At 36.5% G+C, this 17,257-nt stretch overlaps 1 protein-coding gene across 7 annotated transcripts in view; it reads right to left on the bottom strand.

The window, feature by feature from the left end:
- The window catches only part of fhod3b (formin homology 2 domain containing 3b), a 227,573-nt gene that overhangs the window by 84,437 nt on the left and 125,879 nt on the right, over window positions 1-17,257 (bottom strand). For all 7 annotated transcript variants that reach the window (XM_048152875.1, XM_048152877.1, XM_048152878.1 and 4 more), the window contains one exon: window positions 12,463-12,568. In XM_048152875.1, the coding sequence (XP_048008832.1) occupies window positions 12,463-12,568 (106 nt within the window). The remainder of the gene's footprint in view (window positions 1-12,462; window positions 12,569-17,257) is intronic.

Here is a 17,257-nt window from a genome sequence, read left to right as displayed (position 1 = left end):
TCACATGCTCTGCGATCAGTAGAGAATCTGCAGTGGTTTGCTGTGTTTGGCGGCTGCCCAACAGGTCTTGTTTCGCCTGTAATTCTAAGTTTTGGGGAGAGGGGGAAACCCTTCAGCACGGCTCAGAAGAGGCCTGGTGCGAAGGCTTGACTGGACTATTTGGGATCCCCTCCCATATATTGACATTGACCTCTTGAGGTCATCATATCTCAAGAAAATGTTTGTCATCTCAAGCAAAAACTGTAAAAGCCTACATCTGGCAGCTAAAGCATTACATTAAAGGTTGTTTACCATGAGAAACAGACACTACAGTAAGAGGGGAAAAAATTATAAACTCACAATTTTGTGACATACTGTATAGTTTTTATAACTTGATTTAAAGGGACATTCTTAAAATGTGTTATAAAAGGGAAAAAAAAAAAACACTGCTTGATTCAAAGGGAAAATGGGAAGGCTGTAGGTAAGTGTATGTGGAAAGTATGTGCTCTTCTCCTGGGAACTCATTATGAGAACATGGAGCCGGGTTCTGTTGCCACGGTCGTGCCAGTTCTGGAGATTCCCTACTGGAACAAGAGCTGAGTGCCCACCTAGACTACTGTGTGAGGAAAAACCTCCACCTTCCTGGTTAAACATATGCGCATGAAAGAAAGAGAGATTCTTGCATTTCATAACAATTCTTATTTACCTAGCATAGAGAAAATGAAAAGAATCAGGACTGACAGATTCAGTAGGTATATCAGGAAAAATTTAATCTGTCATCTACTGTGGCGGGAGGAGCAACAACTTACACAGTGGGTATGGTGTCAGGCCACGGACAGGCTTTTATTTAACATAAAATAAAACATAAAATGTCAAAAAAGGGAGAACAAAGTGTCTAAAGAAGATAAAAGTGTCCAAAATAAACAGGGTAACTAATGTCCACACTGTGACTGAATGTCGTGAAGGCACGGGGTGTTGAGGGCATTCGGCCCAGGTAAGAGCATCCATCCATCCATCCATCCATCCATCCATCCATCCATCCATTTGTTTATCATCATTTGAAAGGTAGTTATTTACATTCCATTTCAGTCAGAGTAAAATAGACTGAAAATAATGAATATGACATGACAAAATATTGACTACATTCAAAGGACATTTCTGGCAAAATACAAAAACTATGAATAAACAAAGAAACACACTGGTGGTCACTTGTTTGTAATAAATCATATCATGTGAAACACACTACAGTATGCAAACAGAAAAAAAAAATAAGTTGAAAAAGTAGCTATTTATACTGCTGTGCCATCTTTCAAACAATACACCATACACAAATATCATCAGCATGAATCTCTTTTCCATAAACATCTCTGTGATAGCCGGACAGGGTGAGGGAGACTTAGGGTTGGTAAGGGAGCAGTTCTCTGACCCTCACATGATTTAAAATCACCACGAGCCGTGGCCTGATTAATCTCTGTCTCTCTCTCGGCCAGGTTCAGGCTACAAGGCAGGCTCAGTTATTTTAGTGTACTAACAGGCATGTGACAAGGACTGGTCTAGTTTAGGGTTTGTTTGTTTGTTTGGTTTGGTTCAGTCTTGCTGTTGTTAAAGGGTTAGTTCACCCAAAAATGAAAATTATGTCATTTATTACTCACCCTCATGTTGTTCCACACCCGTAAGACCTTCATTTATCTCCGGAACACAAATTAAGATATTTTTGATCAATTTGAGCCGGAATCAGACCCGGTGATTGGACTGCGGGATGAAAATAACAGCGTTTCGACAACATGGCGACAAACACACTCTACAAACGCAACTCTTGTGTATTCCTGTGGGCGGAGGTTAGTCAAAAAACTGTTTTAGTGACGTCATTAAAGAAGGAAGTAGAGGGATGTAGTCCAAACTGGCCGTTCGATGTAGGCGACTTCTGTTAAATAAAATATCTCGCTTGGCATTGAACTTTGAGCTTTAAAATTTTACAGATTTTATTTATACTCTAACAACAACATTACACACTAACTAAAGTTTGAAACATGGGATCACGAAGAACGGGACCTTTAAGTGTCACTAATATAGATATCCTGCACCACCCAGACACATTACATAAGGCTCTTTACTCAAAATCACACATTTTACAAGAAAAGCTTTTACATGGACACTTAAAATCAATTTTAATAGCACATCTATCCGTTAACCAAAAAGATGGTGATTTGAGAGCAGAACTGGCTTTCAGGGACACAAGGGAGTTACAAAGATTGCCATTGATGTTAACTGCCTACTAGTGCACTCTGTAACTCTGTCATCAGAAATGGAGTGATAAACATTCTCATGCTCTCTTCCTGCTAATTTCACCTTCCTCCGTTCTCTCATAAAATTTATCTGGGCTGATCTGCTGCTCTGGTGGAGTCCAGATGGCTGTGGGACCCCAGGCTCAGCCACTGTGATGGGGTTATGGGGGAAAAGCTCCCTCAGGTCTAGGAAAGGACGGCAGGCACTGAGAGGCCTCTAGCCCCGAGGCGCACGTGTGAGGGGCCCCAATCACAGGGCCGAACTCCACTCAGCTCACAGGGGGACACTAAATGGATAGGGTGTGTGTTTTAACAGGAATTTTAGATGGGAACCAAAAGTTCTTGCGCTTCATACCAATGATCAAACGATGAAATAAGACATGCTTAAAAATGTTAAATATGATTAGCACAGTGTAATGCATCACAAAAACACTCTCAGAAAAAAAGGTACGGCGCTGTCACTGGGGCAGTATCCTAAGGTACAAAAGTGAAAAGGTACATCTCTGTACCTTACTTACCCCTAAATGGTACTTATTAGTACTTTAAATGCATATTTGTACTTTAAAAGTACATACATATATATATATATATATATATATATATATATATATATATATATATATATATATATATATATATATATATATATATATATATATATATATATATATATATATATATATTTTTTTTTTTTTTTTTTATGTTTGTAAAAGAAGTCTCTTATGCTCATCAAGGCTGCAATTATGTATAAGAAAAAAAAACCAGTAAAAACAGTAATATTGTGAAACATTATTACAATTTAAAATAAATGGTTTCTGTCACAGTTCCTGGACTTCATTTCCCATCATCCTCCCTGGCAATCACCTGCACTCACTCCACCAACCACTAATCACCACACCCAGCTGCAGCACATTACCTGGACTATTTAAGCCATTCACATCCTCACACTCATGGCTAGGTCTTGTTTACTACGGTTACATTTCTGAGCGTCTGTTATCTTGTTTGCCTGCCTGTTGTTTGCCTGTTTGTTCCCCATATATGATTCTCTGCTGCCTGCCCTTTGGATTATTTGCTTGTCTTGAACTTATGATTGTTACCTGCCCGCCCTGACCTATTGCCTGTTCTCCGACTATGATTCTGCCTGCTGTCTGCCATACCTGTCTGCTGTTGCTCTAGCATTGCCTGTCTACTACGAACACTGTTTAATAAAAGCTTGCAAATGGATCCTACCCTGAGTCCCGCTCCGTTACATATTCTATTTTAATATAATTTAAAATGTAATTTATTCCTGCAGTGGCAAAGCTGAATTTTCAGCATCCATTACTTCAGTCTTCAGTGTCACATGATCCTTCAGAAATCAATATGCTTATTTGATGCTTAAGAACATTTCTTAATATTAGTAATGTTGAAAACAGTTGGGCTGCCAAACATTTTTGTGGAAAGAGTATTAAATCTTTTTCCAGGATTCTCTGATGAATAAAATGTTCAAAAGAACCGCACATATTTGAAATAGAATTCTTTTGAAATAGAATTCTTTTTCTAACATTATAAATGTGTTACTGCACTTTTGATTAATTTAATGCATCTTTGCTGAAAAAACAACTTTGTCTTCTTTTGTTTTACATTTTCCTAAATGTCCAGGGTTACATAACAAAATTCCCAGATTTTCTATGTGGTCTAACTGGTTCACACTGTATATACCTGGCCAACATTTATTTTACATTCAGTCTGTCATGTCAATTCAATAAAGCTGAATGTACTCAGCTGCCTCACAACCTTGATTTTCACAGAGAGAGCAAAATATGATCATAAGCGTGCAAATGTGCTGGACAGAACACAGAGTGTGTTAAGAGGGAAGGTGTAAACCCAGATTTACGCTGTGGCACTGACCCAACTTCTCCATGTGTTTTCATGCGCTTGGCTGGGAGTAATGGCGCTGAAATCTCAGGCCTCTAGTATTCCTATCAATGATCCCCCAGGTGCTCAAAGCAGCCAACAAGTGCAGCCCAGCAGAAGAGCTGCCTTATCTCACCACAATATGTCATGTTCCCTCAAGAGAAGACGTGGATCTGCATAGACAAATGCATGTTTAATGTGTGGAAATATGCTGTATTTGTGCTTAAAAAATAGAGGATGGCTCTAGCAACTCCAAAGTCATGGGTTTGATTCCCATGGAATGCATGAGCCGATAAAATGCATACCTTGTAAAGTCAAAGCAAGCTGCTTTGATTAAAGGCTGGAATACACACCTTTTAAATTCTGAACAAAATCTGAATATTATGCATTTGCCGACTTTGTCAACAGGTACAGAGAAAACTGGGCATCGTAAACAACTGAAGATCACATGCTACAGACATTCTAGTCGTTCCGAACACAACAAATCATGCAGAAACATGCGCCTCGCTGCTAGGAGACACATGACAAATTTAAACACGAAGGGCCCTATAATACACCCGGCGCAATGAGACGCAAGGCGCAGCGCAAGTGTGTTTGCTAGTTTGCGTCCGGCGCCGTTCGCGTTTTCCCGTTCAGCGCCACGTCCTTAAATTAGTAAATGCATTTGCACCAGTTAGTGCGCCCATGGGCGTGCTGGTCTAAAAAAGAGGTGTGTTCTGGCGCATTGCCGGCGCATTGCTATTTTAAGGAGCTGAAAATAGACAGCGCCATAGACCAACTCAAACCTGGTCTAAAGTCTAAAGTCAATGGCGCAATATTTTTTTGTTAGAGCACGTTGGTAGAAACTGCGCCTCTGGGCGTGTCCACAGTGCGCGTTAACTTTGCTTATTACACACAGGGATGCGCATCACACAAACATGCCAAATATTAAAAACAAAAGGATTACAGTGTAAAAGAATATTATTGTGTAGGCTACATAAATATAAAAATGTAATGATGAATAGTCATTGCGTGTATTAGAATTAGGCTACCTATTTTCAATTCAGCCTATTACTACTTATAATGATGAACGAAATTGGCTAATTAATTGAACAATCGTGCCAATACACACACATATATATTAACTGACTCATCGCGTGTACGCCATGTAAATAGCAATCCGCCATGGCGCGAGCGCATCTCGCTCTTAAAGGGAATGGGAGATGACACTCTGATTGGTTTATTGAACGTTACGCCCATTACTCATTAAGAGAATAGGGACAACCCATTTCAAAAATGCGCCCCGGCGCACAAACTTTTTTTCCGTCGTTAAAATAGCAAAAGTGGATTTGGACACGCCCTGAGTGCACCTGCGCCGTGCGCTTTACACTTTGTGTTTAGATCGTTAAAATAGGGCCCTATGTGTTCTAAAATCAGCTCTAAATATCAAACATGTTTGATATCCTCTTAACTGAATCGAATCATAATCATAATCGGAGTCTGTGACCATCATACACTACGCAATTTTCTGCAAAATCTTTAAGCTCCAACTGCCTGATATCTGCAGCCTGGCCCTGACTTTCAACAACTATTGTTGACTCTTCCAGACTGTAAATTTGGGCAAAAACCTGGGAAAAAGTGTAGACTGGGGGGAAAAAAATAGATGTAGAAACTCAGGAAATTGCTAGTAGATTTCACAATGAAAAAGTAACCAACTGATTCAAAAGTAGTAGAAGTAGTATTTTCTTGTAAAACTTACTCCAATAATCTGTTTTATTTACAACTTTGAAAATCATATTTACAATGTATTCCAGCCTTAAAAGTATGTATGAGTATTTTCTATTTTATTCTACTTGGACCGTCGCCTCATGGGGACGGCCATTTTGAAATCACATGACTAAATGGAAACTTGCTTTATCTGAGTATCTCATTATTAGGGGTGTGACGAGACGGGTATCTCACGAGACGAGACGAGACGAGACAAGATTTTTACACATTATTTTTAAGAAATCCTCAATGGCGAAATACATGACTAGAAAAAATATTCTGCAGGTGTATTTGAAATGTTTTAACTAATCATCTTATAATGAATGTCATTCAGTTCTACTTTCTGAGTATGAATTATCATATGCAGTAAAAGACAACAATACTCAAACACTGTAAAAGGATTTGCCACAAACTCAACTGACTGACTTCTCTTCTGTATGATTTCAGTCTCTTCAGATCTTACTGTACATGATTTATGAGCTTCTACAACTTTTGACCTCCTAACTGAACTCCTTTCCACAAACTGATCATAGAAATAAAAACAGTATAAATAAAAATGGTAACACTTTACAATAAGGTCTCATTTATTAACATTAACATATTAACCAACATCAACTAACAATGAGCAATATATTTGCTACAGTATTTATTAATCTTTGTTTATGTTAGTTAATAAAAATAGTCATTCATTGTTGGTTCATGATAGTTCACAGTGCATTAACTAATGTTAACAAATGAAACCTTATTGTTTGTGCTTAATAAGATTAAGAGAAAACTGTTATTCATTTTTATGGTAACACTTTACAAGTTGAAACCATAATCACACTCTCTCAATATTCAAAGTGCAAATAAGACCAAATTTTTCTTTGATACAGAGCTAAGAGATGGTTACAACTACGCTGCCCAGCCTAAAATAGCTTTCATATTGAGAGATATTTGCATTCATTAAGGAGCCGCTTTCAAAATGCGGGGTATTGAAATCGCGTTTGAATGCGCGCACGCGTTTACTTTCACTTTAAGCGATTGCGCGTAACTCTTTAAATATGGAGAGCCGGCAACCGTTATCCAACTTAATTAAATGTTTTTTTATTTAAACACAAAGCAAAAGGACAGTGGAGGCGTAATGTAAACGTAGCGGTGGCATATTCTTTCCTAATCATCCTAACACTCTGTCATGGCAACATCACTAGACTACTTTTCGCCTCGACGAGAAATCTCGTCACACTTTAGTCTCGCGAGATCTCGTGACACGAGATCTCGTCACACCCCTACTCATTATTATTCGATACTTTGATTTTGGAATAAATTAATAATGTTTGACTGTGAATTGCATATTTCTACAATGCCTTCGCCAACCAAAAATACTTTTTTGCTTGATGCTACATCCACACCACTAGGTGTCACTAGATGCCAGGGAAAAATTACAGTCAGCGCAACATAAATTAAACTGCTGAGTGCAGCTTTAACATATTGTGACAAAAAACATTGTCTACACAATGTTTAGGTTATTTCTAGTAATAATGAAAAAATTACACAATTTCAATGCAGTTTTAGACTTTTGGGCCCCAGTGTACATGTGTGCATGCTCCTCAAAAAAAAAAAAAAAAAACACTGGAAGGAAAAGATCACCACAGTGTGTGTTTCTTCTTCTGGTCATGAGAAACTAGGTCATCTGTGAGCCAGGTTACAGCCATGCTACAGAGAAGAGAGGCTACATCAGCAGCTCTTTCCCACAGCCAGACCAATCCATTCCAAACAAACAACCAACTCGCACAAAAACACCAAAAACAGAGACAAATGAAGTAAACAAAGTGCAAATGAGTGATTAAAAAGAGCGGGAAGGGATTGAAGCTATCATTTAGACAGCTTGTCATCATCATCATCATCATCATCATCATCATCATCATCATCGTCTTGATCTCTCTCACTGTATCTCTCGTTCTCTTTCAGTTTCTCTCTGTCCCAGATGGGAATTTGGCATTTGGCATCTTAATCAACTGGGTTGTTTGTGTCAATGTGGGTTCAAACCTATAACCAGGGCACAAGCACTGATTGCAAGTAAACACATTGAAACCAGGTCCCACTAGGACAATGCAGCTTCATTTCAACTGTGTGTTTTATATTGAAACTAATTTAGCTGTAAATATAAAGATGCACAACATTTAGGGAAGCACACGGGCTCAGTTTGAGATAATTACGGCATCCTGTTACCCAAAGGTGTGCTGAGTCTTACTGAGAGTCCATAAAAGCATAGCAGCAGCATGAATCATCTGGGTGTGGAAACTAAAAAATAAAATGTGCAAGTCTAAAAAGGAATAGCCATGTTGTTACTGCCTATTTCACTCAAAAAACACCTGAAGCACTTTCTCAGAGCCATGATACATTGTGAAAAACACTTCTTTAGGAACCGTCCAGCATAACTGTTGTACCAGTTGGCCCTTCTAATGCACAAAATGTATTTCCATTTTGGGCTAGCTGAAATATTATGCTATGGGGAGTAATGTGTAGCTTTGTTTTTGTGTTAGAGAAAGCCGCTGTCATTGTGGACAGGCTGTAAATCGTACAGACTGCCAGTAAGTCTCAACATGCGGATTTAGTGTTTAGGTGTCTGTCGTCAGTCTCTTGCCCTGTAAATCCAACTGTTTTGACAATAAACAAGCAGTCCCAGTAAAGAAGTCACTTTAAGCTCTCTCAAAACACACACATGGACACTGAATTCATGTAGCTTTTTACTCCACACATACATTTGTCACAAACAAAATTGAATATACTGAAAAGTTTGGGGTTAGTAAGATTTGTTTTTGTTTGTTTTTTGAAAGTAAATTAATACTTTTATTCAGCAAGGATGCACATTTATAATGTTACAAAAGATGTCTATATCAAATTAATTCTGTTCTTTTAAACTTTCTGATCATAAAAGAATCCGTAAAAAAAAAAAGGTTTCCACAAAAATATTAATCAGCACAACTGTTTTCAACATTAATAACAACAAGAAATGTTTCTTGAGCAGCAAATCAGCATATTAGAATGATTTCTGAAGGATCATGTGACACTGAAGACTGGAGAATGATGCTGTAAATTTAGCATTGCCATAACAGGAATAAATTACATTTTAAAATATATTCAAATAGAAAACAATTTAAATTGTAATAATGTTCCAATAAATATTAAATATATCTGATGCATGAGCATTTAAAAACATTTAAAAAATCGTACTGACCCCAAACCGTTTAACTGTAGTGTATATTGTATTGCATATAATATACACAAGTAATACATTAGTTCCCATGATAACAATATCATGCATATTCATTATCGCGATATACTGTATGACCGAATATCGGCACATGTCTATAATAAATAGACAAAATTAATTTAGTGATTTATTTGTGCATTACCGATAAAATTGACTGAGTCCTCTCTTGTCCTTCACTGTCGTCGCTCCTTCTTTTATGCTTCCGAATCACAGCCGTGCTGATATACAGCCATATTGCATGGCCAATTGTGTGATATTGCTCATATATATATATATATATATATAAAAATATAAATATATATATATATATATATATATATATATATATATATATATATATATACAGTATATATATATGCTCATATATACAGTATATATATATATATATATATATATATATATATATATATATATATATATATATATATATATATATATATATATACTATGAAATATACTATGAAATACTAAAAAAAAGAAAAGATGAAACTTATGGGTCCTTGAGGATTATTTGTTCCCCATGAAAAATTGACTTGCATGTGTAATTTTAAGTCTTTAAAGGTGCTCTAGAACCATTTTTTACAAGATGTAATATAAGTCTAAGGTGTCCCCAGAATGTGTCTGTGAAGTTTCAGCTCAAAATACCCCACAGATTTTTTAATTAATTTTTTTAACTGCCTATTTTGGGGCATCATTAACTATGCACGGATTTAGGCTGCGGCCCCTTTAAATCGCGCACTCCCTGCCTTCCCCCCCACAAGATGTTCGTCATGCATACTGCATGCATGCATCGGATCATCTGAGTATAGTATTTATTTGGATGTTTACATTTGATTCTGAATGAGTTTGAGGCTGTGCTCCGTGGCTAACGAGCTAAAGCTAACATTACACACTGTGGGAGAGATTTATAAAAAATGAAGTTGTGTTTGTGCATTATACAGAATGCCTTGAACATGGGCTGGCATATGCAAATATTGGGGGCGTACATATTAATGATCCTGACTGTTACGTAACAGTCGGTGTTATGTTGAGATTCGCCTGTTTTTATGAGGTCTTTTAAACAAATGAGATTTACATAAGAAGGAGGAAGCAATGGAGTTTGAAACTCAATGTATGTCTCTTCCATGTACTGAACTCTTGTTATTCAACTATGCCAAGGTAAATTCAATTTTTGATTCTAGGGCACCTTTAATTCAAATGTAGTAGGGCTGGCATTTTGAATATTAAAGATTTAACCGCAAGTTGCGGGGCAAATATACATCCCATCAATCCCATAACTACACGACAGACAATTAGCAACAGACCCTTTATGTATTAAAAGTTCTGTGATGTTTTACTATAGTAATATAAAGTTACAGCTGTTCAAAGCCAGGAATAAAAATAATAACAGGCCAGAGCAGCTAACACTAAATTCCCAACAATGCATACAGTAAATACAGTACGTCATACGGCTCTAACGTAATGTTCTGCTTTTGTGTATTTGTATACACATTTGTATACACACAGACGCCCCGCCACCCACATGCAAAAACAAACTTTTAAAAAGGGAAGCTGATACCCTCAAGCTTAAACATACGAGTATACCACACAAATACGCTTCAGATGCCCATGTAACCAAACAAAACAAGCACTGAAACGCACCATCACACGCACCATTCATTGACCCCAATAATTGCCATTCACAAACGCGTTGCTCCTGGTTGCCCTGGTTAATTTATTCTCTCCATGCATGTGAGGTGAAAGGTCAGGCATGTTAACAGGCTGCTAAGAGCTTCCTATGCCTGGGGATGAGGTTGCAGGCCAATGGGGAGGTCTAAAGGGGACTGGAAAACCTCTCCGAGAGGTCACCCACATTTCACAGCCCACTGCGAGAGGGCAGCACCCACATGCTTTAAAGTCCAATAAAAAAGCTTGGCAGGATGTTGCAGATCGTAAACTGAATTTCAACAACCCCCTTGACGCCCCTCCCTCTGAGGAAAAGAAGACATTTTGATGCTTTATTGCCAATTAATAGCGCTGGGTGGAAAATGTTTGGTGCTCAGCTTTAAAATGTATTGTGTTGTAGTAATGTAACTCCTTGTGATGTGGTTTGAATGTATAGATGTTTGGAATTGTGGTATAGTTTTAGTGGTTTGTAGTGGCAGCACTGTTACAATATGAATGTGGTATATTGTGAATAAAATACAACACACAACACACACTTCAGTGAAAACTAATTTATAACCATATACAAGCATTTACAATTTTAATTTTAAATCTACTCATTTTATTACTGTTCTGTACTTAAAATTTTGATGCAGCTATAAATTAATATTATTTATTAATATAATTAATATTAATATTATTATTATTATTTTGCTGACGATATAATAAAAAAATTCAATAATTTCATTGCCCTTTTTTGACTAATTCCACAATCTGTGATGTGCAAGTATGATAGCAATTAGTGAATAAATTAATAAATTAATAAATATGATTCAAGTTTGGATTTGATTAATTTCCATAAATCTTTTGAAACTGTCAATTTCAGTAAATCAATTCATAATTCTGATTCATCAATTAATTTGTATCGTCATTCAAAAATGTTCAAGGAGGTCTCATTTTCTTAAATTCAAATGTTTCAATAAAAACACAATACATTTTAAAAGTTTGGAGTCAGCAAGATTTTCACTTATTTCACTTAATATAAGTCACGTATGCTTACCAAGGCTACATTTATTTGATTAAAAACACAGTAAAAACTTGAAAATTGTGAAGTATTATCAAAATTTAAAATAACTGTTTTCTATTTTAATATATATATATATTAATGTAATTTATTCCTCTGATGGCAAAGCTGAATTTTCAGCATCATTACTCCAGTCTTCAGTGTCACATGATCCTACTGAAATCCTTCTAACATTCTGATTTGGTGCTCAAGAAACATTTCTTATTATTATTAATGTTAACAGTTGCGCTGCTCACTATTTTTGTAGAAATATTTTGTAACATTATACATGTTTACTGTCACGTTTGAGCAATTTAATGCATCCTTGCTGAATAAAACTATGAATTTCTTAAAAAAATAAATAAATAAAAATGAACTGACCCCAAACATAATATGAACAGTAGAGTATAGTCGGTAAGTAAGTATTGCTGTTAATTACTCTGTATCGTGTTGCTGGATGTATTATATAATGTAACCTAAACAATGCTTTATACGATATATTATAATAGCACTTGTTTTTTATGTTTGATAGTTGTTTGTACAATCGAATCATGTACATTCATTGTATAATGTCACGTGTGGTAATGTGGTACCTCTGAGGATGTAGTTCTGGTAGTTTTGGTCAGCCTCAGCTCCCACTTTAATCAGACATGTGAGTCCCTCAGCCATCACAAACTCATGCACCAGATCTTTATCATCCTGCAGGAGAAACACAAGCAGCAGAAACTCAATCCAAACAGTTGCACCCATATGTACGACAAACCCAGAAGAAACACACAACAAAAACAAAACACAGGGTGTGGAGGGGGAAAATATTGAAATTAATTAAACATCTTAAAGAAATCAAGAAAGTGACATCATTTGAACAAAAATGTTTTGTTTTGCCGCAACACACTCTCAGGGGGACCAATGAGAATTTCAGAAAGGTTCAGTTGTGCTTTCAGAAATGCACTTGATTTCAAACTGACATGGCCCAAAACGAAGCTTACGCATTCCTATCTGTCAAACGCTCCGTCAGCGTTTTCTCTACGCTCCCTAAAGGTTCCCACTCCTACACCAACACATGTTGCATTGTTCTGCAAACTCTCTGTCCACCAGGTGCTGGGAATTTCTTAAAATAACCTAAAAGTAGCTCAACGTGCTTTACAAACGATTAGAAGTTCAAATAGGAACAAGAACAGAAACATATTAACCTAAGAAACATGTTAATCTATTAAAATTTAATTTTAAAAACATAATTTACTACGTAATTTTAACATTTCTTCATTATTAAGTATAATGTATAATATATTTAAAGTATAATATAAAAAATACACTGTAGCTTTTCATTTCTTAAAGGTGCCCAAGAATGCTTTTTCACAAGATGTAATATAAGTCTAAGGTGTCTCCTGAATGTGTCTGTTATGTTTCAGCTCAAAATACCCCATAGATTTTTTCAAATAAATTTTTTTAACTGCCTATTTTGGGGCATCATTAACTATACACTGATTTTTTCAGCGCGCCGCCCCTTTAAAATCGCGTGCTCCCTGCCACACGAGCTCTCGACTATATTACAGCGCATTTACAAAGTTCACACAGCTAATATAACCCTCAAATGGATCTTTACAAGATGTTCGTCATGCATGCTGTGTGCATACATCGAATCATGTGAGTAAAGTATTTATTTTGATGTTTACATTTGATTCTCTATGAGTTTGAGGCTATGCTCTGTGGCTAACGGCTAATGCTACACTGTTGGAGATTTATAAAGAATGAAGTTGTGTTTACGCATTATACAGACTGCAAGTGTTTAAAAATGAAAATAGCGATGGCTCTTGTCTCCGTGAATACAGTAAGAAACGATGGTAACTTTAACCTCATTTAACAGTACATTAGCAACATGCTAACGAAACATTTAGATAGACAATTTACAAATATCACTAAAAAATATCATGTAATCATGGATCATGTCAGCTATTATTGCTCCATCTGCCATTTTTCGCTGTTGTTCTTGCTTGCTTACCTTGTCTGTGCACAGATCCAGACGTTAATACTGCCTTTCCTTGACTAATGCTCAAACATGGGCTGGCATATATGCAAATATTGGGGGCGTACATATTAATGATCCCGACTGTTATGTAACAGTCGGTGTTATGTTGAGATCTGTGTGTTTTCCGGAAGTCTTTTAAACAAATGAGATTTACATAAGAAAGAGGAAGCAATGGGGTATGAAACTCAATGTATGTCTTTTCCATGTACTGAACTCTTGTTATTCAACTATGCCAAGATACATTTTTGATTCTAGGGCACCTTTAAACAACCATGTAGGAATCCAGGATGACAATGTCAAGTTTCACCAGGGTTAAAATTGTGAAAGAATGGTTCAGAGAGCTTGAAGAATCATTTTCAACACATGAATTGGCACCTCTGAGTCCAGACCTTAATTTCATTGAATGTCTTTGGGATGTGCTGGAGTAGACTTTAAAGAGTGCTCACCTCTTGCATTGTCAATACAAGATCTTCATTCTTTCACAATTTTAACCCTGACATTGTCATCCAGGAATATGGCCATGATGTGTCTTCCTACATGGTTGTTTAAGAAATGAAAAGGGTTCTTTAAGGGTTAAAAGAACCGTTGGCAAACATATAACATAATAATCACTGTTATAATGATCCATTCATAGATTCTTAAGTGTGTGTCAATTAAAATCCAAACAGCATTTTTTTTTTTTTTTTTTGGCCAGGCAGTGTATAAAGCATTAATCTATTAAATACACTTTCTGCAATATTAATATTATTTAGAATTTAATATATTTTCAAAATAATAATAAAAATTATTATTTTATATTTATTTCATATAATTATTTTATGAAATCTAGTTTATTATGTTATTTTAAAGCTAGCTGCAAAGATTCTTAAATGCACTCTCTCTGAGTGTTGTTTTATAGAGCTGTCCTAGACTCCAGATCTCCCTCAGTGAGCATTTAGAGTTTTAAATCCTTTTCACTTCCTACCCATGGAAACCCTTTGTGTTTGGGCTTGAGTAAATTTGGGTTGCTAAGTGCTGATCGACTGCTTCCCTGCAGTAAAAAGTCCATTAAACACACTGCGTAAGAGGTGTGAGGAGCAGTACGTGTCTCCGCTTGATTTATGGCACTCACACGCACACAGGCCCACGGCTGGGCACACTTCGCTAATTCTACGATTACAGCATGAATCCTTCCCCTATCCTGTAAGTCATGTGTGGAAGTGAACCGAGCTCCAGCCGTCACTGATGTCCAATATTTCTCCTGCTTTGGGATTTGTGTGGACACACCCTATTGGCTGATCTGAAAATGATTAGGGGTGTTGGATATGTGGAATTTATATTGGCACAGACAGTCTGTAATGACACAGTATGCCCACGTCTGGAGAAATGCACTTTACTGCACATGCAAAATATACTTGAAGCAGCATGAAGAATGCAATTCTTGCCGCAATTCTTCCCGAGTCGGGTGATCAATCAGATGACTGCTCATGCATACATTTCTCAAGTGATTCATACATCTTAGATTAAAATGTAGAGAGATTATGAGGATTATGAGATCGGTTTCAATAACTGGAACTGCTGAGCTGGAATTCTGTCCAAGATCTCTGTGTGTGTGTCAGTGTTGTGGAAGTAACTAACTAAAAGTAGCAACGTTACTATCTTAATTACATTTTTCAGCAATTGTTTTCTAAATAGTGTAGCTTTTACAGTAGCAAGCTACTTAACCCAACCCACAGCAGAGTTAAACTGCTGATTTTGTGCTGCTATATGCTGATTTACAGTTTTTTTTTTGTGTGTGTGTGTGTCTCTTTATCCCCCGGTTTCAAAGAGAAGGCTTAAGCCTAGTCCCAGACTAAAATGCATGATTTAACTGAAAGCAACTTGTACTGACATATCTTAAAATTTGTTACTGCCATTGTTTTGACTCAAGATGCACACCAGTAATGTTTCTTTCTAAGGCACTTAAAGGCTTAGTTCACCCAAAAATGAAAATAATGTCATTTATTACTCACCCTCAAGTCGTTCTCCACCCATAAGACCTTCATTCATCTTCAAAACACAAATTAAGATATTTTTGATGAAATACAATGGCTCAATGAGGCCTACATTGACAGCAAGACAATTAACGCTTTCAGATGCCCAGAAAGCTACTAAAGACAAACAGTTCATGTGACTACAGTGGTTCTACCTTAATATTATAAAGCGACAAGAATACTTTTTGTGCGGCAAAAAAAACAAAATAATGACTTTTCAACAATATCTAGTGATGGGCGATTTCAAAACACTGCTTCATGAAGCTTCGAAGCTTTACAAATCTTTTGTTTTGAATCAGTGGTTCGAAGCGCCAAAGTCACGGGATTTCAGTAAACGAGGCTTCATTTACACAATCCGAACCACTTATTTGAAACAAAAGATTCGTAAAGCTTCGAACCTTCATGAAGCAGTGTTTTGAAATAGGCGGTCACTAGATATTGTTGAAAAGTCGTATTTTTTTTGCCGCACAAAAAGTATTCTCGTCGCTTTATAATATTAAGGTAGAACCACTGTAGTCACATGAACTGATTTAAATATGCCTTTAGTACCTTTCTGGATCTTGAGAGGGTTAGTGACAATGCTGGCAATAGAGGCCTCACTGAGCCATCGGATTTCATCAAAAATATCTTAATTTGTGTTCCAAAGTTGAACGAAGGTCTTACGTGTGTAGAACGACATAAGGGTGAGTAATAAATGACATAATTTTCATTTTTGGGTGAACTAACCCTTTAATCTAAGCCCTGTCTGTGAAACCGGGCCTTTATGTCTCAAAAAGTGACTTTGTCTCACAATTTTGACTTGCGATTTCTCATAAATCTGAACAGTTTGACTCTATATCTAACAAAGGTACTGTATCTCACAATTGTGACCGTTTCCCATAATTGAGACTTTATATATAAAAGCGTTATTGTATATCACTCAAAATCTAAAAATTTCAACTTTCTATCTCACATTTGTGAATTTATATGTCACAATCAAACCAGGCATGTGGCGATATTTCTGCTAAATTATATTATGTAGCTTCTTTCATGTTTTGTGACACTTGAAATGTCAAGTCAGTGAGCATGTATCGCTGCAAATCGGAAATTAAATGTCCAGTGAGTGGTGCTAAAATGGCGTTTGAAAATAGCATATCACTTACACTAAACCCTACCCTAAACCTAACCTAACCAATAGTGTTAACAAATGCAAACGCGAGATAAAAAAAGTGTTTGCTAAAGTAATGAACTGCAGGTATATTTTAACCTTAAATGTAACCCTTAATAAATGCATTTTAGCTTGCTTCTACACGTCTTCTAGCTCTTTTATCATGAGTTGTGTTTCACGGGACTTGTACCGAGTGCTCC

This window comes from Megalobrama amblycephala, linkage group LG13 (genome assembly GCF_018812025.1).
Source record: "Megalobrama amblycephala isolate DHTTF-2021 linkage group LG13, ASM1881202v1, whole genome shotgun sequence".
NCBI classification, from domain to species: domain Eukaryota; kingdom Metazoa; phylum Chordata; class Actinopteri; order Cypriniformes; family Xenocyprididae; genus Megalobrama; species Megalobrama amblycephala.
This window is presented reverse-complemented; position numbering and strand designations above follow the sequence as displayed.